The sequence below is a fragment of the Epinephelus lanceolatus genome, chromosome 5, assembly GCF_041903045.1.
Source record: "Epinephelus lanceolatus isolate andai-2023 chromosome 5, ASM4190304v1, whole genome shotgun sequence".
In the NCBI taxonomy this organism is placed as follows: Eukaryota; Metazoa; Chordata; class Actinopteri; order Perciformes; family Serranidae; genus Epinephelus; species Epinephelus lanceolatus.
The window spans coordinates 21,583,450-21,610,331 of NC_135738.1; the positions used below are offsets into that span (position 1 = coordinate 21,583,450).

Genomic DNA, 26,882 nt, shown 5'->3' on the forward strand with positions numbered 1-26,882 from the left:
AAACATTTCTCACACACTAACCGTCACCTTTAACTTGTTTAAGAGTGGTCCAAGAGATGTTAGTATCTGTGATGATACCTACAACAAAAGGAAACATGTTGCAGGCATCACAGACCAATGCGTTGGCAGTATACTTACAGCTTATTGTGCCTCCCTCTAGTGGTCAAAGTGGGTAAAGCAGACAAATCTCAGGTTTCTGTGCTCAAATGCTCAGGTGAACAGGGTTTGATATGTCTCTGTGTTCTGTCATGTGATGTTGTGTTAAAGTATGAGATATGATTCCTCTTTGTTGTTTTATTCTCAGGGAAATATAGTGAATGCCACACATGCGATGCATCCTGTAAGACCTGCTTTGGCCCACAAGCACTGGATTGTTCTTCTTGTTTCAAAGGTACAAATATTCATTGCCTTCGGTCATGACAATTAATTGAAACATTGTCCCAGTTCTGTTTGTGCACTGTGTGTGTGTGTGCATTTGTGTGTCACAGGATATTTCTTGGGCCAGGACAGTTCTTGTGTAAGGCAGTGTCCAACTGGCTCCTACGCAAACCCTGCCACTCAGTTGTGCGAGGACTGCTCGCCAAACTGTGAGGCCTGCGTGGACACGAGTGATAACTGCATCAGCTGCTCCAGAGGCAGCTATAAACTTTTTCTCCACCAGGGGAGGTGCTGGTCAAACTGCCCAGAGTAAGCAGTTGGATAAGTTAAGCAGTAGAATGAAGGAAACACTTTTGAAATGAGATGAGAAAAGGTGTGTTCTAGTTTGCTGCATTTCCCTATTCATGTCTTAACAAATCTCCTAACTAATTTCAGAGGTTTCTTTGAGACATCAGAGGGGTCATGTGAAGCCTGCGATAGCTCCTGTTTGTCGTGTGATGGGATCAAGTCCCAGTGTCTGTCCTGCCCTGATGGCCACTACTTGGAGAGTGGTATGTGTCGACTCAACTGTTCACTGCGGACATACCCTGCAGATGATGGTACTTGCAGACGCTGTTCTCCCCACTGCGACGTTTGCTCAGACGACAGGACCTGTTTCAGTGAGTTATTGTCTGTGTGGGAAGCTAAAAAAAGAAATATTCCAAGTGGGTGACATTTGAAAATGAACTGCATCACATCCTGAAATCTCTTGTTACAACTTTACCTCTCCTCCTAAATATCATTTCAGAATGCAGCTTCCTCTACCTGATGCTGAACGGTGTGTGTAAAGCTAGTTGTCCCATGGGCTATTATGAGGACATGGAGGAGGGCCGCTGCGGTCAGTGCCACCCGACCTGTGGCAGCTGTTCAGGGCCCCTGGCAGATGACTGTGAGACCTGCTCGACATTTAGTCCCAAACTCTATAAGGGTGCATGCTCCAAAGACTGCCCCACTGGTACTTACTATGACACTGAAGCTATGGAGTGTCAAGGTGAGTCTCTCAGTGCGTACAGTGGATGTGACTTGATTAGATTTTTGAGCAGTGTTGTATAGGGACCTTTGTTGAGATGTAGAAAGTGGTTTCTGTGATTCATGACACAAGAAAAATAACACAAAAGAATGGTTGTAAGAATCATAACCATCAGGACTGAGGATTGTGGCCTCAGTTCTGACTACTGAGTCACATTATGAGTTGCTGTGATTAAATTTGCACAAGTTGGATCAGCCTGTGATTTAATTTTTTTTCTTTGGATTTCGTTGTGATTTTGAATCCAGCCCTCGGTGGGTTGATGATTTTGTTTCCATTGACTGTTGTTGCGTCATGTTGTTCTCAACAAATTATACAATGTAAGTCAGTAACGATTTACAACTTGAATAATTTGTTCATCAAGATTTGCTGTGTTATTTAAGCATTACCTTAATTTTTCTGAGCAGTGTATAACCCAGTCAGAGCAATCAGTTGAAACCTTTGACAAAGACAATGTTCACAACGGTATGAAAGTTTGCTTATGCTTATACAGTACTAAATACACAGTGTCAAGAACCCCAACACTGCCATGTTTTATTTCCAAGGGCTATTCTAGCTCAGCCATAAGAGAAGACAGTATTTACTTATGACAATAATCATTTACTACTAAAACACTGTTGTTATCACACCTTCTTTTGTAAATAGAGTCATATCACATTTCACTGACGCAGTCTGATTTGTTTGACTATGTGCAGAGTGCCACCAGACATGTATGAGCTGCTCCGGCTCAGACCCAAACCAGTGCACCCAGTGTGAGAGGGGACTTGTGCTGGATCCAAACACATTGTTGTGTGGCGTGACGGGTGACACAGACTGCCCACCAAGGACGTACCTACACGACGACCAGTTCACCTGCATGGGTTGCCACCCGTACTGTTACTCTTGCGAGGGGCCGGGCAACGATGAATGCCAGACCTGTGCCGTCCCAAAATACCTTCACAGTGAGCATTTTCCACCTGATTGTTCAGCTGCATACTGAAGTGGCTCAGGGTGTAAAATGAACAGAAAATCAGCAGAGAAGCTGATTTTTAAAAAAGTGCATTTATTATTCAACCATACAACACAGCAAAACTACACATTTCCTAACTATCAGCTCTTCAGGTACTCAACAGGTGTATTTTTACCCTGATGGAATTTCAGCATGACTAACTATTTACTAAAATTATAAAAAAAAAATGGTTTTTGAATTGCGATTTTCAAATCGAATCAATTTTCCCCTGGACCTAACAGTTAGGTGCCAAATAAAAGCATGACTGTGTACGAGGGTTCCTTAAAAAGTCTTAAAAGGCACTAAGGCCAGATTTTTATTAAAAATACATTGATTAGTATTAAAATGTGTTAAATCAGTCTTTTAAGAATCTTAAAAATGCTCACACATGGGAAGTAGGATCCCACAAAGCTTTTTTTCTGATGTTGCATTGTATAATCTCAAAATAACATCTTTTTTTTTTCTTACTAATTTACTGAATGCCTCTCACATTTACGTCAGGATAGTCAGCAGCACTCGTTTTGAGCTGGATGCTCAAAGCAGAGGATCCACTGTCTTCTCTCAGGAGTAAGACGATATTCCTCGAATGATTGATCGAATTATTCTCTTTCATTCAGTTGCACTTCTCCTTTGCGGCTAAGGAGCCAAACTAGATAATCAAAAACAACTGCTGACCAGGAAAAGTTGTCATCTTCTGCAGTGGGTAGCACCCAAGGGAACAACTTCAGTTCTTAAATTAATTATCAGAATCATAAATTAAATTATCAAAATCAAAACTCAGAGCCACCAAGCTGTTGTTGTGTTGTGTTGACACGAACCCTAAACCAAAGGCATCAAGATGCTGAGTAGCAGTTTAATGAAGTGTCATTAAAACAAAAAGTGACACCACATTAATCTTAAGTAAAACATCCTTCCTATCAGCATTTAGTTGTTGTTGTTTTTTTATCATCAGTAGTTTTATGTGCAGTTGAGTAATATTTTAGTTATGTAACAGTATTTCTGTTTGAGTACAGATTTTCAGTATTCTTTCCAACACTGCTTAAAAGCTGTCCTCACCCTTTAAGCCTCTTGACTGCCAGTGCTGCTGCCTGCCCTTGTCGTGATCCCTGAAAGCTGCCTTGTCCCTCTTTCTATCACAATAATACAGGTTTAAAAAATGTGTGCAAAGAAATTTTGAATTGAGAGTAGAAATTAAAAAACAGTAGGACTTAATGTATTTTAAGGAAAAAGTTTTTAACAGACGGCACGATGGGAATCAAGGCAGGGGAGTCACACATGAAGATTTGGACACAAAATCACCAAGTCGTGTTTTATGTTACAATAAATAATAGGGCAAGATTGTCCCCAACCCTGAGTGAGTGATGTCGGTTTATTTTTTTATTTTATTTTTTTTTTTAATTTTGGTCATTGTAAAATTGGTCTTAAATTTAATTCTGACTGGCATTAAATAAGTATTTAGAAGTCTTAAATCAAATTTACCTTAACCTGTAGGAACCCTGGTGTACTAATAAACTGGAAATGGAACTTTTTGTCTGTGTGCTGTTTCCCAGACAGCACCTGTGTGAGTGAGTGTCCGGCTGGTACATATGACACAAAGCAGGAGGCCGACGGAACAGAGCTGGGATTCTGTTTGCCTTGTGATCACGTCTGCTCCACCTGCACCGGAGCATCGCCTAAAGATTGCCTCACTTGCTCTCCAGGACACCTGCGTCTCCTTCAACTCTGCGTCACCCATTGTCCCACAAGGTACAAAGCTGAAGGCTCTATCTTTGTCTCAAACATACAGTATTTACTTTGTGATGAAACACAACCTCTGTTAATGGTCTGTTGATTTTATCCCCACCCTTTATCCCCTGATCCAAAAAGCAAAAGTGAATGATGTCTGCAAGAATAATAAAAAAAAAAAATCTATGTACATGTCTGATTTGTTGATAATTTGATGCGTATTTCCAGGTATTACAGAGAGGGCTCCCACTGTGAGAAATGTGACCAGTCCTGTGAGCTGTGTACAGGACCAGGGCCTGAGTCCTGCAGGACCTGTCTACCTCCTCTTCTGGAGCTGCAAGGCACCAAGCTGTGTGTTGAGCGCTGTCCACGCCGCTTCTATCAACTCAATGACATCTGCAAACAGTGCCACACCAGTTGTCAGACTTGCACAGGTACAGATAAAGGAGCCACTAACTATAGCTCTGATCTCACTGTTTTCTCAACCATTATGTCTCGGCCACCTGTGGTCAATACTCCTCCAATGGGTCAATATTAGACTTTCGCTTTTAAGCAAGTTCTACTGTTATGGGTTTGTATGTGTGTTTGCAGATGCCTCGCCTCAGGGATGTGTGACGTGTGACTGGGGCAGCACTTTAAAGGACAAAGTCTGCTATCCGCGCTGCGAGGAGGGGCGATACTTTTCAGAAAAGGTGTGCTTTTTGCAACAAGCCATGTGCCACGTTGCTTTGATTACACTGCCCAAAAAATAAGGGAACACTAAAATCACACATCAGATTTTGATGAATGAATTATTCAAGTTGAAAATCTTTACTGATGTACATTGTAGAATTTGTTGAGAACAAAATGACATAACAGTCAATGGAAACCAAAATCATCAACCCACTGAGGGCTGGATTCAATATTACAACAAAAAAGTAAATATATTGAAATCACAGGCTGATCCAACTTGGGTGAATTTTATCACAGCAGCTCATAATGTGCACAGTAGTGTGTATGGACCACATGTGCCTGTATGCACTCCCAACAACGTCTGGGCATGCTCCTGATGTGTCAGCAGATGGTGTCCGGGGGATCTCCTCCCACACCTGGATCAGAGCATCAGTGAGCTCCTGGACAGTCTGTGATGGTTCCTGGCGTTGTTGGATACACCGATACATAATGTCCCATAGGTGCTCAGTTGGATTTAGGTCAGGGGAACGAGAGCACCAGTTAATGACATCAGTGCCTTCGTCATCCAGGAACTGCCTACACACTCTGGCCACGTGAGGACGGGCATTGTCCTGCACCAGGGGCAACCCAGGGCCCGCTGCACCAGTGTAAGGTCTGACATTTCATCCTGGTACCTAACAGCAGTCAGGATACTGTTGGCTATGACATGGAGGTTTGTGCCTCCCCATATCATCACTGACCCACCGCCAAACCGGTCACGCTGGATGATGTTACAGGCAGCATCACGGGGGGTTGTCTTGTTTTTGCCTCTCCATTGCACCTGTTGTCACTTTCATTTGCACCAAAGCAGCTGAAACTGGTTCAAAATCACTTGTGCTCCCTAAATGGACAGATTGATATCCCTGCAGTTGAACTGACTTAGTGTTACACTGTGACCATTAAGTGTTCCCTTCATTTTTTGAGCAGTGTATTACCATACCTAGTACCATACATCGTAATAGTAGGTGTATTAGGTAGGTTGTTGTATCAATAAGATGCTGCTGATGTCCTTTGTTTGCATTTTAAATTCATGATGAGGTAAATACTTAAAGGCCCTGACAACATATGTTCTCAGTCAGCGTCTTACTGTGGGTCTGACAAAGTTAGAATAGTTTTGGTTATTTCTCATTGGAAATTTCTGTATTTGTGTTTTTGTCTTGGCTCTTTGTACTGGTTTAGATTGAGTCACATAATTCCGAGCATTAATCAGGGTGTTGCAATATTTCATGACGTTAGTTTATGTTGCTAGGGAAATATCAGTCAAATCAAACGGCAACCGCACATTTCTGGTAAAGAGAATCTGCTTTATCGTGAGTATAAAGTGCTTAATCAAATATTGGCTCAGGACATTTTTATTTATCTTTGATTGTTGCTCCGGTGTATAACAGATATTCAGTGTTACAAGGAAATCTGGAGGATTCTAAAATTTCTTTTTACATGATGAAGCATTTTTCTACAAAAAAACATGACAAAGTGCAGACAGATGCTGCAACTCAGAGCAACAGCAGTTATTAGTAGCATTAATTCAGTAGTTGACAACTACTCGATTAATTGTTGCAGCTCTACTATGGACATGTTTTCCTTTTGTGCGCCCAGTACAATAACTTGTGAAATGATACCACTGTAGGAAACCTGTGAGCCATGTGACGGCTCGTGTAGGCATTGCTACGGCTCCAGACCTGACCAGTGTCTGACCTGTCACCAAGACTCTGCTCTTCATGCTGTGGAGAACCGCTGCGCCCGTTGCTGTCAGGCTGGAGGGAATGACACTGAATGCTGTGTTTGCGACAGTCGCTCAGGTAGAGACCCTGCCGATCCTAACAAACATGGGATGATTTTGATGCGACCATCTACTTAACATAGTTTTTTTGTTCTAGCTCTGTGTGTGGAGGCCCCCCAACCCAAGTCAGGAGAGGATCAGGGAACAGACCTCACCATGTCATCCAGAGCTCTGAAGCACACCTCAGCTGGGTTGCCTATTGCCCTGCTGCTAGCGCTGGGGTTGGCTCTGGCTGTGTTTGCCTTGGTCAAGGCTCATGCCAGGAAGAGGCTTTGCTGGGGCCAAAGCTACGAGAGACTGAGCGGCAGCGCCAGCATCAACATGCCCCACGGTGTTCCCGAGCCGGACAGCGGAGACGAGGTGGATGTGGTGTACACCAGCAGAGGTGGATCGGTGTATCGACGCTACAGCTTCATCCACGAGCAGGACACGGATGCAGACCAGGACGCGGATGAGAGCACTTGCCTCAATCAGTCGTAGATACATATTGTGGATGCTCACAATATCAAGACTGACACGTGCTTTCAAAATAGTTCAGCTAATGTTAAGAAGAGAATTTAGTGGCATCTTGTTTTGGTACGTTGCTTTTTGAGTTTTGGTGTTGATTCTGCTCTACAAAGTGCCTGTATCTGTACAATGCACATTCTTAGATGAGGCATTTGTGGCTAAAAAAATACATATGTGTGTATATGTATGTGTGACCTTTTTTCTTTTTTTTACTTGATATTAAAGATATATTTGTTAAACAGTGAAATGATCATGTATAATAATTGAAATCTGCATGATTTGCTGTAAATAGAAATAAAATAAAGTCTTTTATACATGATCCCCTTGGTTGCCTTGGCAATAAAATAATTTCACCCAGGTGAAAGAGAATTTAACCAGTAGTTCCCTACACTCAGATATTTAAGAAACACAAACTGAATAAATGACACTTCTTTGGGAAACTGGCAAAGCTGTATTAAGTGGTAAGATCTAGCCTGAGTGTCAGACTGAAGCTCCCAGAACCTTCAGTCTGACATCGTCTCCATTGAAGGCGATTTACAAGGGGGAGGGAATTTGATTTTTCCCTAACCAATCAGTAGAGATCAATGACTCACCCAGAATCTGACGTCATTAGTATCCATGTCTTGGGGGTGCCGAAAACAAGTGAGCATTGCCCATTTAAAATGTCTCCATTGTCGTGTACGCCCAGCTGCATCGCCGTTAAATCCAGTTTAGCAGCTTCCTTAATTTGGTCCTCCATTAACACGAGTAGTGGCGAAATACCTCAATAGCATCGTTAATGTGGTCTGTAGGATCTGTAGCGGTCGCCATTAGAAATTTGGGTTTGAGGAATCATTTGTGAACTGGATAAGGGCACTATACACTTCACCAATGGCCACTGTCACAAACGGGTTGATTTCACATAACTTCAGCCTAACACAGTGGGACCAGGCATCCTCTCTCTCCATCCCTTTTAGCAACATTCATTGAACCTCTAGCAGCAGCACTCAGCAAAATAGCAACATCAAAGGCATTAAGATGTCTACAGAACATACAGTTATCCTTTATGCAGATGATGTGTTATTACTCCTTCAGGACCCTTACTCAACCCTGAAAGAATGCATTATAGTTATTAAAGCTTTATTTTCAGAACTCTCTAGCTACACTCTGAATTGGTCAAAATCCACCATCCTACCACAGGGTATGAATGCAAGGGATGTGAAAACTCAAGCATCATCTTTTCACCTTATCACAGGCAATGTTAAATATTTAGGTATCAATCCCCCGAGCTGACAGAACTCTTCAATCTAAATTTCACACCATTACTTAAATCAATACAAGATGACTTAAATCGCTGGACCAACCTACCAATGTCCCTTCCCGGAAGAAAAGCAACAATTAAAATGTCAGTCCTATTTTCAGTTATCCCTATTCTTCCTTCAACTATCTCAAAATACTACTACGCTGCTATGCTAAACCTGGCTTGTGAAAGCTCATCAACTAAGGCTAGCGAGCCCGCAACCCCTACATATTGAATTAGACGTGATAAATGTGCCTAGACTTCCCTGAGTGAGTGTGACCTCTCCTGTCTGGAGGAGGGTTGACTCACTGCCAGGCTCTTCCTCCTCGAGACCAGCTCGCTTGAACCAGATGACTCCACTGGACACCATTTGGGTGCCGTTAAGTCAGACCAGTCGGCCAGCTTGCTCTTCTTCGTGGTTGTTCAGAGTGAAGGTGTATTTACATGGATAATTTATGGTGGCGTCTCCAACACTTTCTCAGTCTTTTTTGTCTTCAGAATGGCGTCGGTGTCTCCCCCGTGGCGTGCCCGTTCAGCTCAAAGGCCTCCCAAACTCTCCCACCAGGTGTGGCTGCTAATGAGTCATTACCACAGGTGTGATGTCAGTGCTGACCCTGCCTCCTACTACCTTCCTAAACCACACCCACAATTATTATTATCAACATCATTATTGGTGATGATGATCATGATGATGATGATGATGATGATGATGAATCTAATGACAATTTGCTGCATTCAGCGTGAGACAAAAATGCACCAACCCAGATATTTTCATTGTCAAGCAATATGGTGCACCAAACTTGCACAAAATTTGGATTTCGTCTCTTAAATTAATCTGAGTTACTGAAATTAGTTAACTATTTTCAATCCTGCCATCTTAAAAATGTACCAATACACAGGCATCCTCACTTTCAGGCCATATTCGACACAACACCGAACCCCTCACTCTACAGCCAACACTATACACTTGTTTCTTTTCTCCCCACTCCCATCCTCTCACTTTGTCTTTTTTTCTCCTGTTTTGTTTTTGTTTTGATTGCTGTTTTAAATATATTAAAATCTATCAATTTATTTATTAAATCGGTTGCATACTCATTTATCTACTACTACTCATTTATCTCCCCCGCTTGTCTTGTGCTTTGGTATTTTGTTACTTTCACGTTGCTCACTTGTATCCCACTATTTGTTGGTCATTTGTTTTGCGTGGTTGGTTCTCATTTCATACTTCTATAAATAAATCACACACACAAAAAATAAAGAAAATAAAAAAGAGGAGGAAGAAAGAAAAAAAGGCAATAATGCTGAAACATCCACCTGCACACACAGTAAGTCACATCCTATTAAGGATGTAGTATGCCCAACACCTTCCCTCCCCACACCTCAGTTTGACACACCTACTTAGGGGGCTGATTCTACTTAAAAGGAGCCAAGTCAGTCTGTAACTTACATTTAAGACAAGGCCACCTGCAGAAAAGAAATGGCTTCTGTGAAGTTGTTTAGGATGCAGTTGTTGAGGATCCTCTCACTTACCGTCATGGGTATGTTCCTTACCTTTGTCCTTTGGGAGACTGGCTCCAACAGGCACTCATTGCCTGATATGAGAATACCACAGCAGTTCTCTGTGGACCTGCCTGGCTGCTTGGCTATCATCAGTGGAAATGTGGAGGGCAAGAAAGGTGATTTAGAAGTGCTTCTGGGATCCAGGAAAAGACAGAAACCTTTATCGGAGGACTTCTACTTGAACGTGACAAAGGACTGTCCATCTTACATTGTCAAGAGAGGTTTCATCACAGAGCCTCTCAGTGAAGAGGAGAAAGATTTTCCCATCGCCTACTCCATGGTGATCCATGAGAAGATTGAGATGTTTGAGCGACTTCTACGAACTGTTTACTCTCCTCAGAACGTCTACTGTGTGCATGTGGACCAGAAATCCTCTAAAGAATTTCAGAAGGCTGTGGAGGCAATCGTTTCCTGCTTTCCTAATGTGTTTATTGCCAGTAAATTAGAAAGAGTCGTCTATGCCTCATGGTCCCGTGTGCAGGCAGATTTGAACTGCATGAAAGATCTGCTGGACTCAAACATCCAGTGGAGGTACCTGCTGAACACCTGTGGGACAGACTTCCCCATCAAAACCAACGGAGAGATGGTTCAGGCACTGAAGGTCCTCAACGGGAAAAACAGCATGGAGACGGAGGCCACGAACGACTACAAGAAAACCCGCTGGCTGTATCACTACAATGTAACGGACTCTGTAGTAAGGACAGATGTGAAGAAGAGTCCTCCACCCATTAGCAGCCCAATGTTCACAGGAAATGCTTACATCGTGGTCACGAGAGCCTTTGTGAAACATGTGATGCAGGACAGAGAGGTTCAGCGTCTCATGGAGTGGGAGAAAGACACATTCAGCCCTGATGAGCACTTGTGGGCCACCCTACAGAGGATGCCCTCTGTTCCTGGATCAACGCCTGCCAGTCGCAAGTACGATGTGTCAGACATGAATGCCCTCACTCGTTTAGTGAAGTGGGGTGATATAGCAGGTGATGTGAAAAACGGAGCCCCGTACTATCCTTGCTCTGGTGCATACAGAAGGATGGTTTGTGTGTATGGAGCCGGGGACCTCCCATGGCTCCTGAGACAACACCACCTCTTTGCAAATAAGATGGACCCTGAGGTTGATGATATTGCTATTAGATGTATGGAGTCAGTTCTGCGTTTCAAAGCTTTAGGCCATGACCCACTGTTAAGGGATGAATACTCCACTATTTAAAGCTGATAATCATTTGAAATGTGAAATATAGACTGTCTCATTGACATGCTGTTGCTGAGGTCACAGCTTTGGTCACCGTTTACTTCCTATCAGGTATCAAGGAAACTACAAGTTCAACAATTATTAGTTTATTGTTTTTGTTTTTTAAGGTTTCCTTGTCAGCTATTGCACAACAGTCAAACAGAAAATGTATTTGATTTACAATGTTTACATTGTCAAGTTTGAACTGGTCTATAATGTATTATATGTCAACATTTTATAGATAATAATGGGTAAATATATTCTAGCAATCATATTCATGTGTTCTATATTATATTGTTATGGGTTTTATATATATTATTATATTTTTTCCCTTTTTATTTTCCAAAAAACATCTATCTTGTAATGACCTTTTTTAAAATATTTTGCGGCTGTTGTTAGTATATTATTATGATTGTATGTATTTTATTTTATTTTATTTTATTTTATTTTTAACATTCTTATATTATAGTCAAAGTATTGCTATGGATCTCTTAACTTCTTATAATATTCCTGTCTGTTATGTATATGATTTCAATGAAATCTGTATTTATGATGCCATCTAGTGGAGTTTGGTGATTATTATTTAAATATTGTCAAAATGTAATTGGTGTTTGGTCACTTTACACTTTCAGTACTGCCATATTTTTTATGTATATTTCTCTTGTTAGCACTGGAAAACTGGTGTTAAATTATATATAAAAAAGTACAAAACAATGATGTGGATCCATGACTTTACTTGGAGAAAATGTTCCATTAAGACTTACATCTTTGTTCAGATTGTTGCGCTCACAAATGTTTGCCCTCCACAATAATAAACTCAACCTTTTCGTACAAGAAATGCAGCACAAAGTTCCTCACAATAAGGGCAGTATAAGCACACGTGAAAATAGACATAATGGACATAAAACAGACAAGGCAGTTCAATATGAAAGGACATTTAAAACAGTTTAAAGCATTCATAAAACCATAAAATTGTAAAACTAGAAATCATAAACTCAAGTAAGATTTTAAAAGAGTTGCAGCAGCGTGAGGCGTAAAAAGAAAGAGTTTCAGACCAGTATCAGGAAAGTCAGAGGTAGTTAAAGGCTTAAGTGAATAGATACATTTTTAGTCTTCTTTTAAAAATATTTAGAGCTGGCTCCTCTGATATCTATAGGCAGTGTGTTCCAAAGTCAGAGGACACATTCAAGAGAGAGGTAGAACATTAAACTTTATTTCCCTCAGGCAAGATTTTGATAGAAAATGTCAGCAGTGAACAGTGAAAAAAAAACTGTCAAAAACTTGTTCTATGAAATGCCACTCGACTGGTCAGGAACCTAAAATACAGTTTAAAATCAGAGCAACCATAAAAATATATAATTTTTTCTCCTTTGTCACCTTTTGAATATAAATATATAATATCTTTATGCAAAGAACTAAGTCTTCAGCTACTGCTAAACATGGAAGTGGGTTTGCAGTGAGTCATGCAAAGAGCTGTGAGAGTGGACAAGCCGAGTGTTCAGTGAGGGCGAGTTACTGAACCCTGTGAGGACATGGTTACGGTGCAACCACAAAACCACAGTGACTAGGACAACCTACTTCCCTGTTGTTCCACCCCATTCAGTTGCAAAAACTGTTCTAACTTGTTCTTGATATGAATTAATAATTCAGCATCACAGTGAAGACAGTACCTGGGCTATAAAATGGGCTACACAGGTACGTTTAAAACCAAATTCAGATAGCTGATATTATTGTGAGATAATAGATAGAGAACAAATTTAACAAGAGTTGACTTTGAAATGAACTTCACAGAATTGGCTCAGAAATGGGATTCAGTTAGTTAAACAATCACCAAGCCACCTATTTTTGGAAACCAGTCAACCAGCTCCTCAGCCTGCTTTGAAGAGAACATCCGAAATCAACTGAGAGGGAAATGTGGGACATTTTGGAACAGGAAAGTTGCCAGTTTTGGCCAGAAGGTAACAGTGAATCATCCGACTAAAAACATGAGGTGTATTGGTGCATTTCTGAAAGCCAACGGATCATTTCGTCATCTAGATGCAGTTTTTTTTTTAGTAATTTTGGCACCTGTTGAAATGTTAAAAGAACTCAGGTAGTGCACAAAGCTACACTGTGCTTTAAATGTATAATACATAAAATAAATAGATATTTATAGTTTGCTTTTGGATCTCTTCTCCATCAGAATACACACAGTGTAAGTTTCAAGTGAGTCAGACTCATAAGCACCGACATCTTGTCTACACTGGCCACACAGGAAGAGCAGAGTGTTGCTGTAGCACCACCTACAGAGGAAATGCAACTACAGTTTGCAGGATCAGTCAGAGCTGATGCTGTGTATGCACTGAACATTACGAGAATACGCAAGACTGTAGCGGTACCATATTTGTGGGCCCAACTGTTTTATTGTTCAACACATTTTATTCATAACAGTTTATTTATACACTGAAATTACAAATGGACTGGGGTGTTATGTAACTTTATGGCGATGGTGAATAATATCTTCACACATGGGTATCAGCAAGACAGAAAATTAGTAATCGAATGATAAGTAATTAGGACATGTGATCTTTGGTTAATGGTCCTTTCATCATTATTTACAAGCATGTCAGAGTTATCTTTGCAATGGTCCGACAAGCTGTTGGAGCTAGCATGATGCCCACTCCCTCACTAACTGCACTCCCTAAAGAAATATCATCACATTTTTGGAAAAATGAAACAGTGAATCCAGAGAGAAGCAGACAGAGGGGTCTACAGTCTGTGTTTGAAGGATATATCCAGGATGTCAAACTGACTCAGCAGCAACAACAGGTTAAGAAGACAAAGATAGTTAGAAGCTAAAGCCGAACTATAGGCTACAGATCACAGTGTAAAAGTGAACCACCACATCACTGCTGATCACCACATAAGACAAGGAATATAAAGGGAAACTTTGCTGATACTGAACCAGCTGTGTGGCATCACAGTGTGTGCAGATGAACGGTGTCTGGCTTTCCCCCCCGTGCCACTGGCAGCAGTCCAACCTCTGTCACCGGACTGTTGGGGAGCTCCGGGGGGAAGGCAAACATCATTCTTCTGCACACACTATGATGACACACAGCTGATTGAATATCAACAAAGTTCCCCTGCTTCCCTTCACTGGTTCCTGTACAGCAGGGTCGGTCTTTGTTTCACTGTTATACTCATTAAAAAGCAAAAGCAGCATGTGTATACATTCAGTAGGCTATATCTTCAGTAGCTAGCTAGCTAACCCTACACTTTTCAGGGTTTGATTTTGGTTTTGGAACAGGGAAGAAACGTAGGCTATATCTTTTTCCAACCTCTCCAGGTAACGAGTATCATTAATACACGACGTGCCCCAGGCACAACATTTAGCTCCAAATCCACAAAACCTGCCTGAACATGAAGGAAATCTGAAACAATTGCATTAGAGTCAATGGAGCACAACTGTGCTGTTGTCAGACCCTGGTCTGAGCTGGCCGATGCTACGCTATGATTGGCCAAACTGCGTCCAGGGGCGGGACTTAGCAAAGGGTCAGTTGCATGATGCTGACCTCCATGGCTGATAACCCTCTTGTAAGGTTCGATGGCCTTCATGTCCACTCTGTGCTCCTGGTCTCCGATACGAAACACCCTCCAGCGTCGTCCCTCCTCCCTCTCGTCCGCGGCGGAGTACTCCTGCACTGACTCCACACCCTTCTGCAGTAGTTCTGTAGTTTTCGGCTTGGGGAGATCGTCTAAAGGAGAGGAAGCATTTTAAACCCACAGCTTGGATGCGACACACCCTGGCTGTCTGATCTATTTTGATTAAATCATTTACTAAATGTTCAGATCACCCAATAATTCATAAGTGAACTTTTCAGTCACATGCATTTTAATTAACAACCATTAACATTACATTTAATTTTTTGCTTTTATCTTTTGTATGTGGACGGCATGCTTCCTCTCTGAATCAACACCAACAATCACATTTTAACCTCCATGTCTCCCTTTTATTTGAGATAATTTACAATTACATGATACTGGGGGACACCTTGCTATTGTTCCCTGCATGAGAAAGAAGTATGTCGAACAAATAGGGCTAAAAGATACTACGTGCTAACACTGTTTTCATTTTCATCACATGATATGAAGTTCTTACCTTCCCATTCAAACTCATTGCTGTTGTCTGAAGGTGTGTCTATGTCATCGAGGTCCAGCTCTGTGCTTTCATCCAGCTCATCAGACAGAAGAGAACCTTCGCTGCGGTCCAGTGTAAGACTGATGTCTGGAGCTGCAAGCTTCTTCTTTGCCTTCTTGCCATGGTCCATTGCATAGCCTAGGGTAGATGTCAAATCATCAGTGGCATAACTGTTTGTGAGAACGATAGGCCTTCCGTGGGATAATGTTTTATGCGACTTTCCAAACACAAAAGTGATCATACCGTGGAAAGTCCTCATCCTGCCACTCCTCCTTCAGTTCGACTCCTTCCATTCTTAGGCGAGCTTCTGTCGTGGCGACTGACTCTTGGCGCTCCAGGCTGGGAATGAAAACACAAAGAGGTTATGGCCACTTTTTACGTTTATTAATATTTCATTGCTAAATGGCTCTCTTGTACTACAAATGTATTAAGATCAAGAGCAGTGCCAGTAGAGATTATCCTTGACAAACAGAACCAAACACATAATTAGTTGTCTGACAACGGCTGCTTGTGACTTGTACAATCCTAAAAGGATTATGGGGGAAATGTAGATCAGGAGTCAGAGGCAATTTCTGTTCTTGGGTTAATGCGTCAGCAAATACAAACTTAGTGGATATGGACAGTGACAGTGATGGAATGCTTCTAGATGATAAATACACTTGACTAAGCTGCACAAAGGCACAGTTATACACTGCAAATAAGGGTGGGGATATGTACGTTCTGGATAGGCAGGTCACCTGTTATATTTTCCTCAACTGTAACAAACAGGGGACAGTTGAGCAGCATGAAATTTGTCCTGTAGGCTGGACTTTACTGTGCAGGACAGAGAGGTCTCCACATCCTGTCACTACTCTGTTACATATTATTCAGTCCAAAGCATGAAGAGCAGCATATAAACCCCAAAATGCAAAGACAACACAAGTGTGAGTGTGACCCACAGTAGCAGGGTGACATAAATGTGTGAGCTCAGCTTGTGTTGCACTCACCAGGTATGCTCCGACGGTGCCCTGAGCCAACATGAGGGCGCATTCCGATATCAAGAATATCTGAAGACTACATTTGCGGTGCTCCTTGTCGCTGTTTCTCTGAATTCAGTAATTTGTCTTCATACACATGACAAGCTGCAAAACAAACATCCAAACTATCCACAGGGCTCTGCCGGTAGTCTGCGCCTAAACATTCCCTCGTCATAGACGCGCAGGAACATGTGATCTCATCGTCATGGTCCTTCACTCACAATGACTGCTCTCTGTCTCTGCGCTCCCACCTCCCTCTCTACTACTCTCCTCCTCTGTCAGCACATGTATGGCCCTAGAGGCGCTGTGTAGCAGCATCACAAGACTAATTAACTTGCCTCTGACTCAAAAAACAAAAATCGCCACAATAGTCCTGTGGGGCCCCGTGTGCGTGCAGCACTGTTTACATACAGTAGATGTGCAGGGACATGAGTCAGGTAGTACCAGGCAGTGGGTGGAGATGGGTCAGACTGGTGTCAGGACATTAGGACTGGAAAAGCCTCCAGACTTTTGTTCTGCCTTCTGAAACAGCTGTTATTTATAGGCTTTGGAAAAGACTGTGGAAAAGAAGTTCATCCCGTTGTAGAGTTGGGGGCAGACAATCGATACAGCATAGCATCGCGATATTGTTTTGATACACTGACGCCAACTATCAATCATTTTTGCTATATACATTATTGATTTTTGCAAATACAAATTTTAATACAACTTTTGGCACTAGAATAATAAAATCAATTGCTTTTTCGGTCCACTAGATGGTGCTGATGTTTTTTTTTATCCTGGTGAGGTCAGCAGAGGTCTCAGTCTGCACATTTAGCAGGAAGTTCAACAGAACAAAGGTGAGGGCACTGGAGAAAGAAATCAGAAAGTGTTTAAATCAGACATCAGGACTTATTTTTTTTTAACACAAAATAACTGCAACATTTTTGGACTGTGGAGACTTAGACTGGAATTGTGTAGTTGTTTCCTTTATGAACAGTATTTTTCTTGCAGTTTCAGTGTAAGAAAGGAGCCATAGAATATTGTGTTTACAGACCAACACTGCCTCTGACTTCTCATTGTTCACTGCATGTTTGGTCCCACACAGGGTTTCACCTCCAGTCAAAAGGCTCAGGACAGTCTCTCCCTGTCTGTCTGATACCTGCAGCTGTCAGGAGTAGTTTTTGTCTCTGTCTCTAACGCTGAAACCTCAAACTCAAACATGACCTGCAACAGAAACATCTGCAGCTCTCTGTCTTTCACTCACTGAGGAGGCTTCCATAGCGAACCTTTCTCAAAGAAAATCAAATGATTGTTTCACAGTCCTCTGCATCAGCTGCTCCAGAGGCAGCTATAAACTTTTTCTCCACCAGGGGAGGTACTGGTCAAACTGCCCAGAGTAAGCAGTTGGATAAGTTAAGCAGTAGAATGAAACACTTTTGAAATGAGATGAGAAACTGTGAGTTCTTGTTCACTGCATTTCCCTATTCATGTCTTAACAAATCTCCTAACTGATTTCAGAGGTTTCTTTGAGACATCAGAGGGGTCATGTGAAGCCTGCGATAGCTCCTGTTTGTCATGTGATGGGATCAAGTCCCAGTGTCTGTCCTGCCCTGATGGCCACTACTTGGAAAGTGGTATGTGTCGACTCAACTGTTGACTCAGTGCTGTTCTCCCCACTGCGACGTTTGCACAGATGACAGGACCTGTTTCAGTGAGTTATTGTCTGTGTGGGAAGCTAAAAAGAGAAATATTCCAAGTGGGTGACATTTGAAAATGAACTGCATCACATCCTGAAATCTCTTGTTACAACTTTACCTCTCCTCCTAAATATCATTTCAGAATGCAGCTTCCTCTACCTGATGCTGAACGGTGTGTGTAAGGCTAGTTGTCCCATGGGCTATTATGAGGACATGGAGGAGGGCCGCTGCGGTCAGTGCCACCCAACCTGTGGCAGCTGTTCAGGGCCCCTGGCAGATGACTGTGAGACCTGCTCGACATTTAGCCCCAAACTCTATAAGGGTGCATGCTCCAAAGACTGCCCCACTGATACTTACTATGACACTGAAGCTATGGAGTGTCAAGGTGAGTCTCTCAGTGCGTACAGTGGATGTGACTTGATTAGATTTTAAAGCAGTGTTGTATGGGCAGGGTTAGCTAGGTCTGATTGTATATGTACAGGGGCATCTCACCTTTGGAAACTTTATTTAAAATAGTCAATGCGTCACCTGTTTGAGATATAGAAAGTGGTATATGTGGCTCAAGACACAAGTGTGGTTGGAATGGTTGTAGGAATTATAACCATCTGGACTGAGGATTGTGGTCGCAGTTCTGACCCTTGATAATGTCAATTGTTGGAAGATGGTTAAAAGATAAAGTAGTAAAAAATAACATAAAACATAAATGAAGTGATAAATATTAGAGGAGAACAAACTGAGATTTTGCCAGCTGGTTTTGTAGAATGGAAATCCAGCATAACGGGAAGATTGTGCCTTGGCTTGTGAAAGTTAAATATAACCCAGCCAGAAAACTCAGTACCTCTGACAAAAACAGCGTTTACAATGGTATAAAAGGTTGCCTACACTCAGAAAGTACTAAATCCACAGTGTCTATAACTGCAACACTGCCATGTCTTATCTCCAAGGGCTATTCTGGCTTAGCCATAATAGAAGACAGTATTTGCTTACGACAGTTATCATGTACTAGTAAAACATTGTAGTGATCACTCCTTCTTTTGTAAATAGAGTCAGAGAGTCATACCACATTCAACTGACGCAGTCTGATTTGTTTGACTATGGGCAGAGTGCCACCAGACTTGTATGAGCTACTTGTATCAGTACACCCAGTGCGAGAGGGGACTTGTGCTGGATCCAAACACATTGTTGTGTGGCGTGACAGGTGACACAGACTGCCCACCGAGGACATACACGACGTCCAGTTCACTTGCACAGGTGGCCAGTGGCACTCACCTTCTACCTATGCCAGTCCTCAATGCCTATGTGCAGTTTCACATAGATTGACCACGTCAGTGAGTAGAAAAACGTGGGACAGGCAGAATGACTGACTGACAGAATGACACACTGACAGTTTCCGTGATTATGTACAGCATACCATACCATGACTTAGTCATACCAAAAATTAGAAAAAAACCCCAACATTCGGCCACAGGGGGAGCCACAGTGATCGGTCGCATTTTAGCCATTTTTAAGCATTTTTCTGTTGTTATAGCGCCACCCAGTTGCCAATTAGAGTTAAATTTCTCCAGTCACCTTGAGGCGTCCTGTTCTACATATCTACCAAGTTTAGTAAAAATCGATATGGCGGTTAGGCCTAGATAAGAAATTAGCTCTCTAGCTCCCCCATTTTGTTTGATGGGGTCAATAATGGAGAGGTCCCGTCAGATTATGTGTGGTCATATGCCTACAAAGTTGCGTGGTGATCGGTGAAACCCTTGAGATGTTATACACCTTTATGTGATGAGCCACGCCCTCCGCAATATTCATTGCCTTATAGAAGCTCAGTTTTAATAAGTTTTCCAACTTTTGATAAGAGGGAACTTTAGATATTGGTCCCTAGATTATGTTCACTTATCAGTTTCATGCAGATCGGTCAAACTTCCTAGGAAGAGATTGATTTTAAGTGTTTTTCAAAAAATTCAAAATGGCGGAAAATCTATATAACCAGAAGTCATGGGTTCTTGAGGCAAATTTGTTCCTCATGAGGAGAGGCATCTCTGTGCAAAGTTTCATGTCTCTACGACATAAGGGCATGAGATATGCCCATTCAAAGTTTGCAATTTCAATTGGTTGCTATAGCGCCCCCCTTTGGCCAATTGATGTAATATTGCTTCATTCGCATCCTCCCATGACCCTCTAACACTGTGCCAAATTTCACATGGATTGACCAAGTCAGTGAGGAGAAAAATGTGGAACAGACACACAGACAGACAGAATTTTCGTCATTATATAGTAAGATTATAAAAGATCAACACTTGGCGGTCGTGTATCAATACAATATTGCCACACGAAATATCACAATACTATGCAGTATCGATATATTCCCCCACCCCTCCCAGCACTGTTACTCTTGTGAGGGGCCGGGCAATGATGAATGCCAGACCTGTGCCGTCCCCAAATACTTTCACTGTGAGCATTTTCCACCTGATTGTTCAGCTGCATACTGAAGTAGTTCAGGGTGTAAATTGAACAGAAAATCAGCAGAGAAGCTGATTTTTAAAAAGTACATTTATTATTCAACCATACAACAAAGCTGAACTACACATTTCCTAACAATCAGCTCTTCAGGTACTCGTCAGGTTTATTTTTAACCTTTATGACTGATGGAATTTGAGCTTCTGCTCATTTTATCAACTCATCTTTGAAGACAATACCCTAAATACACCTTGAAAACTGTCAACTTATGTGCTGTCTTACATGCATGGAAAGTTGCATGCAAAAAATAGTAGAACTTAAAATTTCAGTCCTTGCAGCCTCTAAAATGTTTTTTAATAAGAAAAACTATTGATATTTAAGTGTGGGCACTGAAAGGAGCCCAGTTTCAGCTTCATCAACGTAATTTTAACTAACATTATTACAGAAGTTGATTTTTGAATAGCAGTTCTTATGTAAATCAATTTTCCCCCTGTTCTTAATAATTATGTGCCAAAAGAGCACATGTGTGTATTCTAGGGTTCCTGTGGATCCTTAAAAAGTTTTAAAAGGCATTACGGCAGGATCTTTGTTAATCTAAAAACAAGATCTTGATCGGCATTCAGATGTCTTAAATCAGTCTTAAAAATGCTCAGACATCGGAAGTAGGATCCCATAAAGCTTTTTTTTCTGTATAATCTCAAAATAATTGTGAGCAATTGTTTTTTTTTTTTTTTAAATTATTCATTGAATGCCTCTCACATTTACGTCCTGAAGGTCAAGATAGCCAACAACCTTCATGTTTTGTTTCCGGCTGGATGCTCAGAGCAGAGGATCCACTGTCTTCTAGTTAGCTGTCACTGTGCCGTGGACGACATGAGGAAGTGGCACTTTAACCAAGATTTTATGGCATGACTGAAACCTGTAGAAGCCAATGTATATAAGGTTTAATGTATTTTATAGGATAAGTTTTTAAAACTCTGCACAATGGGAATCAAGGCAGTGGAATCCCACATGCAGAGTCAAAGTCAAAGTATTTTATGTTACCACAAAAAATAGGGCAAGACTGTCCCTAACCCTGAGTAACTGATATTGGTTCATGTTTTTTCTTTAATTTTGGTTATTGTAAAATTGGTCTTGAATTGAATTCTGGCTGGCATTAAAAGAGTAGGACGGCATGGTACAGTGGTTAACATTGTCGCCTAAACAAAGCAGGAGGCCGACGGAACAGAGCTGGGATTCTGTTTGCCTTGTGATCACGTCTGCTCCACCTGCACCGAAGCATCGCCTAAAGATTGCCTCACTTGCTCTCCAGGACACCTGCGTCTCCTTCAACTCTGCGTCACCCATTATCCTACAAAGCTGAAGGCTCCATCTTTGTCCTAAACATACAGTAGCTATTTACTTTGTGATGAAACACAAGCTCTGTTAATGGTCTGTTGATTTTATCCCCACCCTTTATCCCCTGATCCAAAACTTTCTCTGAGTATGTTTCTTCTTCCACGCCGCTTCTATCAACTCAATGACATCTGCAAACAGTGCCACACCAGTTGTCAGACCTGCACAGATACAGACAAAGGAGCCACTGATTATAGCTCTGATCTCACTGATTATGTCCCATCCACCTGTGGTCAATATTCGTCCAGTGGGTCAATAGGCCTATTGGATTTTCACTTTTACGCAAGTTCTCATATTATGAGTTTTTATATGTGTTTGCAGATGCCTCACCTCAGGGATGTGTGACGTGTGACTGGGGCAGCACTTTAAAGGACAAAGTCTGCTATTCGGGGCGATACTTCTCGGAAAAGGTGTGCTCATTGTTACAAGCTATGTGCCATATTAGTTAATTATCATAGTAATAATATTTAATGGCAAAAGATGACAACATGTTCTCAGTCAGCTTCTTACCGTGGGTCTGACAAAGTTAGAATAGTTTTGGTTATTTCACATTAGAAATTCTTGTATTTGTGTTTTTGTCTTGGCTCCTTGAAAAAATCAATGTCACATACTTCCAGTCAGTTTGTAGCAGTATTTAATGATGTTTGCTTATGTTGCTAGGGAAATGTCAGTCAAAGCAAACCATAGCCACCCATTTCTGGTGAAGCAAATCTGTTTTATCGGGAGCAATAAGTGCTTAATCAAGGAATCTGTAGGATTTTAAAGTGTTTTTTTTTTTTTTACCTTATGGAGCATTTTTCGACATTAAACCCTACAAAGACAGATGCTGCAACTCAGAACAACAATAGCTATCAGTAAAAGGTTCGTATGTACAAATAGGTTTTCAGTCTCTGTAGCAAACAGTTCACACATTGCTGACTGGCCTATTGTCTACTATAGACTAGGGCTGCAAGTAACAATTATTTTAATTTTCAATTATTCTGACCATGATTTTCCTGATTAATCTATTAGTTGTCTGGTTTATAAGATGTCAAAAAAATTGTTGAAAAATGTTAAAGGCTGTGACCGGACTTTTTCACAGTATATTCAGAGGACATGTAGCTAGTGGATTGTGAGGAGATGTTTGCTGTATGTGACAAAAACTTTTCAAGCTTAGGAAGACTTAGAGAGCCTTTAAGTGTTCCCGTGTTTTGTCCACAAGCCAAAGATATTTCAATCAGGAGAGACACGTTTTTAGTTTTGGAAAGAAAATGTTTAATTACAAGTGCACATGAGAAATGTGAAAAATGTGAAAAGTCTTTGGCGATTAGACCCCTTCGAGATGGTGAGCTATAAGGAGGGTGATGGATCCGTAGCCAATTAGGGAACCCCCCTGGGGTCTAGACACTGGTGGTGGTAGAGGAAGTGAAGAAGAGATCAGGATAAGATGGATGGGTGCTGATGATCCGGATGAGTAGAGGAATGAGTCTTCAGGTTTGTCTTTGACCTTGGATATGACGGCTGGAGGTGAACGGGGTGGAAGAGGGGCGGTGATTCTGCCTAGAATGACAGCTGAAAGTAGCCTCGCATCACCAGACTCTTCACGTACGAAGAGCCTGGTTTCCATTCACTCTGAATTTTGTCTGGATTCTAGTTCCGGTCTAGAGAGCGGATCCAGAATTCACCAAATTCACCAAAGTGTTCACCAAAGTAAAACTTTAAATTCTGGCGCACCATCGATTTACAATAAAAGAAAAAGGTTAACTTAATGGCTTGGAGCTTTTCTTGTAAATTATATTTTTTAAATTAAAAAGTTTCACCGCATTTTTATTAGCTTGGTGCTTTTATTTTGACGGAAAGGCGCATCTATCGAATTCCGGATCCTGTCTCTCTCGCCCTGGTTCCAGTTCCTTACCAAAACGGCCCAGACTAGCTGAAAGCGGCAGAGGAGAGAACAGATTTAAAATCTTGTAGTGACAACCTGATTGGCTGATGGAGGTTGTGGCTAATTACGATAGGACAGCTACAAGAGTCAGCTGATTGGAGGAAGCAGTGGGAGTGGGAGAGGGAGAATTGTGAATAAATGAGGGCAGCAAGGTCTTCCTGATTGAACTTACGCTGAGCTTCATTCAGTTTACTGTCATAGAAAAGTAAAGAAACCAGAGGATATTCACATTTAAGAAGCTGGTGCTGGTTGAACAAAACACTTGGAAACTGGACACTGGAAAGATCCCATTGCATAAAACCACAGAGCAATCATTAATTGTAAAGGGACTGGAAGAGCAGTTGTGGAAAGTTGAGTGATCCAACTCCAGATGGTCACAATCATAAACTAACTTTTGGTCACATTCACAGCACAAATTATTTGCTCATCATTAAGCGTGTCCATCAGGAAGCCTTATTTTTTCTCATTTATGTCCATAAACTCAGCCAGATGGAGTCAGAGGTACTCTATGTTTTGTCCTTACTTTGGTTACTATGGTCCAACAGTCTACAAGATCAAGACAAAGAGAAAAACTTAAATTGTTAAGTAAACATTTTAAGGAAACCTTAGGAGAAGACTAAGGATGTTTTGTGCAACCAATTTTATCTCAAGAAAACCTTAACTCTTTAAGGAAAATCTTAACTTAAGTTGCTCTGTGCAAGATTTTTTTTTTTTTTTTTTAAAAACTCTACTGTAGATATGTTTTTCTTTTGTCTCCAGTGCAATAATTTGTGAAATGTTACCACTCAAGGAAACCTGTGACAGCTTGTGTTGGCATTGCTCCGGCCCAGACCTGACCAGTGTCATGTATAATAATTGAAATCTGCATGATTTTAATGATTACAGTACAGGAATGCTTTGCTGAAACAAGTCCTTTGTTGACATATGAAAGTGTTGAAAGGCTTAACCTAGACTGTTGAGACACTCAGCAAATATAACATTAACTCTGAAACATCCACCAGGACGTGCAGTGAGTCACATCCTATTTAGGATAGAGGACGCTCAACACATTCTCCCCATGCCTCAGTTTGACACACCTACTTAGTGGGCTGACTCTACTTGTGCTCATTTACAGGAGCCAAGTCAATCTGTAACTTACATTTAAGACAAAGCCACCTGCGGACAAGAGAAATGGCTTTCGCTAAGTTGTTTAAGAGGCAGTTGTTGAGGATCTTCTCACTCCTCCTCATGGGTATGTTCCTTACCTTTGTCCTTCGGGAAACTGGCTCCAACAGGCACTCATTGCCTGATATGAGAATACCACAGCAGTTCTCTGTGGACCTGCCTGGCTGCTTGGCTATCATCAGTGGAAATGTGGAGGGCAAGAAAGGTGAATTAGAAGTGCTTCTGGGATCCAGGAAAAGACAGAAACCTTTATCGGAGGACTTCTACTTGAACGTGACAAAGGACTGTCCATCTTACATTGACAAGAGAGGTTTCATCACAGAGCCTCTCAGTGAAGAGGAGGAGGATTTTCCCCTCGCCTACTCCATGGTGATCCATGAGAAGATTGAGATGTTTGAGCGACTTCTGCGAGCTGTTTACTCTCCTCAGAACGTCTACTGTGTGCATGTGGACCAGAAATCCTCTAAAGAATTTCAGAAGGCTGTGGAGGCAATCGTTTCCTGCTTTCCTAATGTGTTTATTGCCAGTAAATTAGAAAGAGTCATCTATGCCTCATGGTCCAGAGTGCAGGCAGATTTGAACTGCATGAAAGACCTTCTGGACTCAAACGTCCAGTGGAGGTACCTGCTGAACACCTGTGGGACAGACTTCCCCATCAAAACCAACGGAGAGATGGTTCAGGCACTGAAGGTCCTCAACGGGAAAAACAGCATGGAGACGGAGGCCACGAACGACTACAAGAAAACCCGCTGGCTGTATCACTACAATGTAACGGACTCTGTAGTAAGGACGGATATAAAGAAAAGTCCTCCACCCATTAGCAGCCCAATGTTCACAGGAAATGCTTACTTTGTGGTCACGAGAGCCTTTGTGAAACATGTGATGCAGGACAGAGAGGTTCAGCAACTCTTGGAGTGGGAGAAAGACACATTCAGCCCTGATGAGCACTTGTGGGCCACCCTACAGAGGATGCCCTCTGTTCCTGGATCAATGCCTGCCAACGACAAGTATGACGTGTCAGACATGCAAGCTCTCGCTCGTGTGGTGAAGTGGGGCTATTTAGCAGGAGATGTGAAAAAAGGAGCCCCGTACTATCATTGCACTGGCACATATAGAAGATCAGTTTGTGTGTATGGAGCCGGGGACCTCCCGTGGCTCCTGGGACAACACCACCTCTTTGCAAATAAGATGGACCCTGAGGTTGATGATATTGCTATTAGATGTATGGAGTCAGTTCTGCGTTTCAAAGCTTTAGGCCATGACCCACTGTTAAGGGATGAATACTCCACTATTTAAAGCTGATAATCATTTGAAATGTGAAATATAGATCGTCTCATTGATATGCTGTTGTTGATGTCACAGCTTTGGTCACCGTTTACTTCCTATCAGGTATCAAGAAAACTACAAGTTTAACAATTATTCGTTTATTGTTTTTGTTTTTTAAGGTTTCCTTGTCAGCTATTGCACAACAAACAGAAAATATATTTGATTTACAATGTTTACATTGTCAAGTTTGAACTGGTCTATAATGTATTAGATATGTATATAAATTATTCTGTGGCTGTTGTTAGTATATTGTTGTGATCTTCTGTATTCTCTTATACGTTTTTAACATTTTTATATTATTGTCAAGTTATTAATAAGGATGTTGTAATTTCTGATAATACTCCTGTCCTTTATTCATGAGATTTCAATTTAATCTGTATTTGTGATGCCATCTAGTAGACTGTAAGTGGAAGGTGTACAAAGCAAAGTTTGGTATTTATTATGTGAATGTTGAATATTTCTTTTGTAACCACTAGAAAACTGTGACCAAAAAAAACAAACAAACAAAAAAAAAACCATACAAAACAA

The 26,882-nt window shown here is 41.5% G+C and overlaps 4 protein-coding genes across 5 annotated transcripts in view; 3 read left to right on the forward strand and 1 right to left on the reverse strand.

Moving 5' to 3' along the window:
* The window catches only part of LOC117262409 (uncharacterized), a 31,181-nt gene extending 23,779 nt beyond the window's left edge, over window positions 1–7,402 (forward strand). For both annotated transcript variants that reach the window (XM_033635357.2, XM_033635358.2), the window contains exons 8-17: window positions 305–391; window positions 489–687; window positions 814–1,037; window positions 1,166–1,408; window positions 2,140–2,385; window positions 3,983–4,178; window positions 4,386–4,591; window positions 4,749–4,849; window positions 6,496–6,667; window positions 6,746–7,402. In XM_033635357.2, the coding sequence (XP_033491248.2) occupies window positions 305–391; window positions 489–687; window positions 814–1,037; window positions 1,166–1,408; window positions 2,140–2,385; window positions 3,983–4,178; window positions 4,386–4,591; window positions 4,749–4,849; window positions 6,496–6,667; window positions 6,746–7,128 (2,057 nt within the window). In that variant the 3' untranslated portion in view covers window positions 7,129–7,402. The remainder of the gene's footprint in view (window positions 1–304; window positions 392–488; window positions 688–813; window positions 1,038–1,165; window positions 1,409–2,139; window positions 2,386–3,982; window positions 4,179–4,385; window positions 4,592–4,748; window positions 4,850–6,495; window positions 6,668–6,745) is intronic.
* A 2,408-nt stretch (window positions 7,403–9,810) lies between these two features.
* LOC117262557 (beta-1,3-galactosyl-O-glycosyl-glycoprotein beta-1,6-N-acetylglucosaminyltransferase 3-like) lies at window positions 9,811–11,347 on the forward strand. Its single transcript, XM_033635563.2, has one exon. It carries the CDS (start codon window positions 9,912–9,914, stop codon window positions 11,199–11,201), a length of 1,290 nt encoding a protein of 429 aa, XP_033491454.2. The 5' UTR covers window positions 9,811–9,911; the 3' UTR covers window positions 11,202–11,347.
* Window positions 11,348–13,604: 2,257 nt separating this feature from the next.
* LOC117262556 (BCL2/adenovirus E1B 19 kDa protein-interacting protein 2-like) lies at window positions 13,605–16,584 on the reverse strand. Its single transcript, XM_033635562.2, has 4 exons — window positions 16,386–16,584; window positions 15,643–15,738; window positions 15,361–15,537; window positions 13,605–14,956 (listed from the first exon to the last, which is right to left on the reverse strand). The coding sequence occupies exons 2-4, from the start codon at window positions 15,656–15,658 to the stop codon at window positions 14,523–14,525; spliced, it is 627 nt and encodes a 208-aa protein (XP_033491453.2). The 5' UTR covers window positions 15,659–15,738; window positions 16,386–16,584; the 3' UTR covers window positions 13,605–14,522.
* A 6,681-nt stretch (window positions 16,585–23,265) lies between these two features.
* On the forward strand, window positions 23,266–26,882 carry LOC117262411 (beta-1,3-galactosyl-O-glycosyl-glycoprotein beta-1,6-N-acetylglucosaminyltransferase 3-like). Its single transcript, XM_033635360.2, has one exon. It carries the CDS (start codon window positions 25,035–25,037, stop codon window positions 26,322–26,324), a length of 1,290 nt encoding a protein of 429 aa, XP_033491251.1. The 5' UTR covers window positions 23,266–25,034; the 3' UTR covers window positions 26,325–26,882.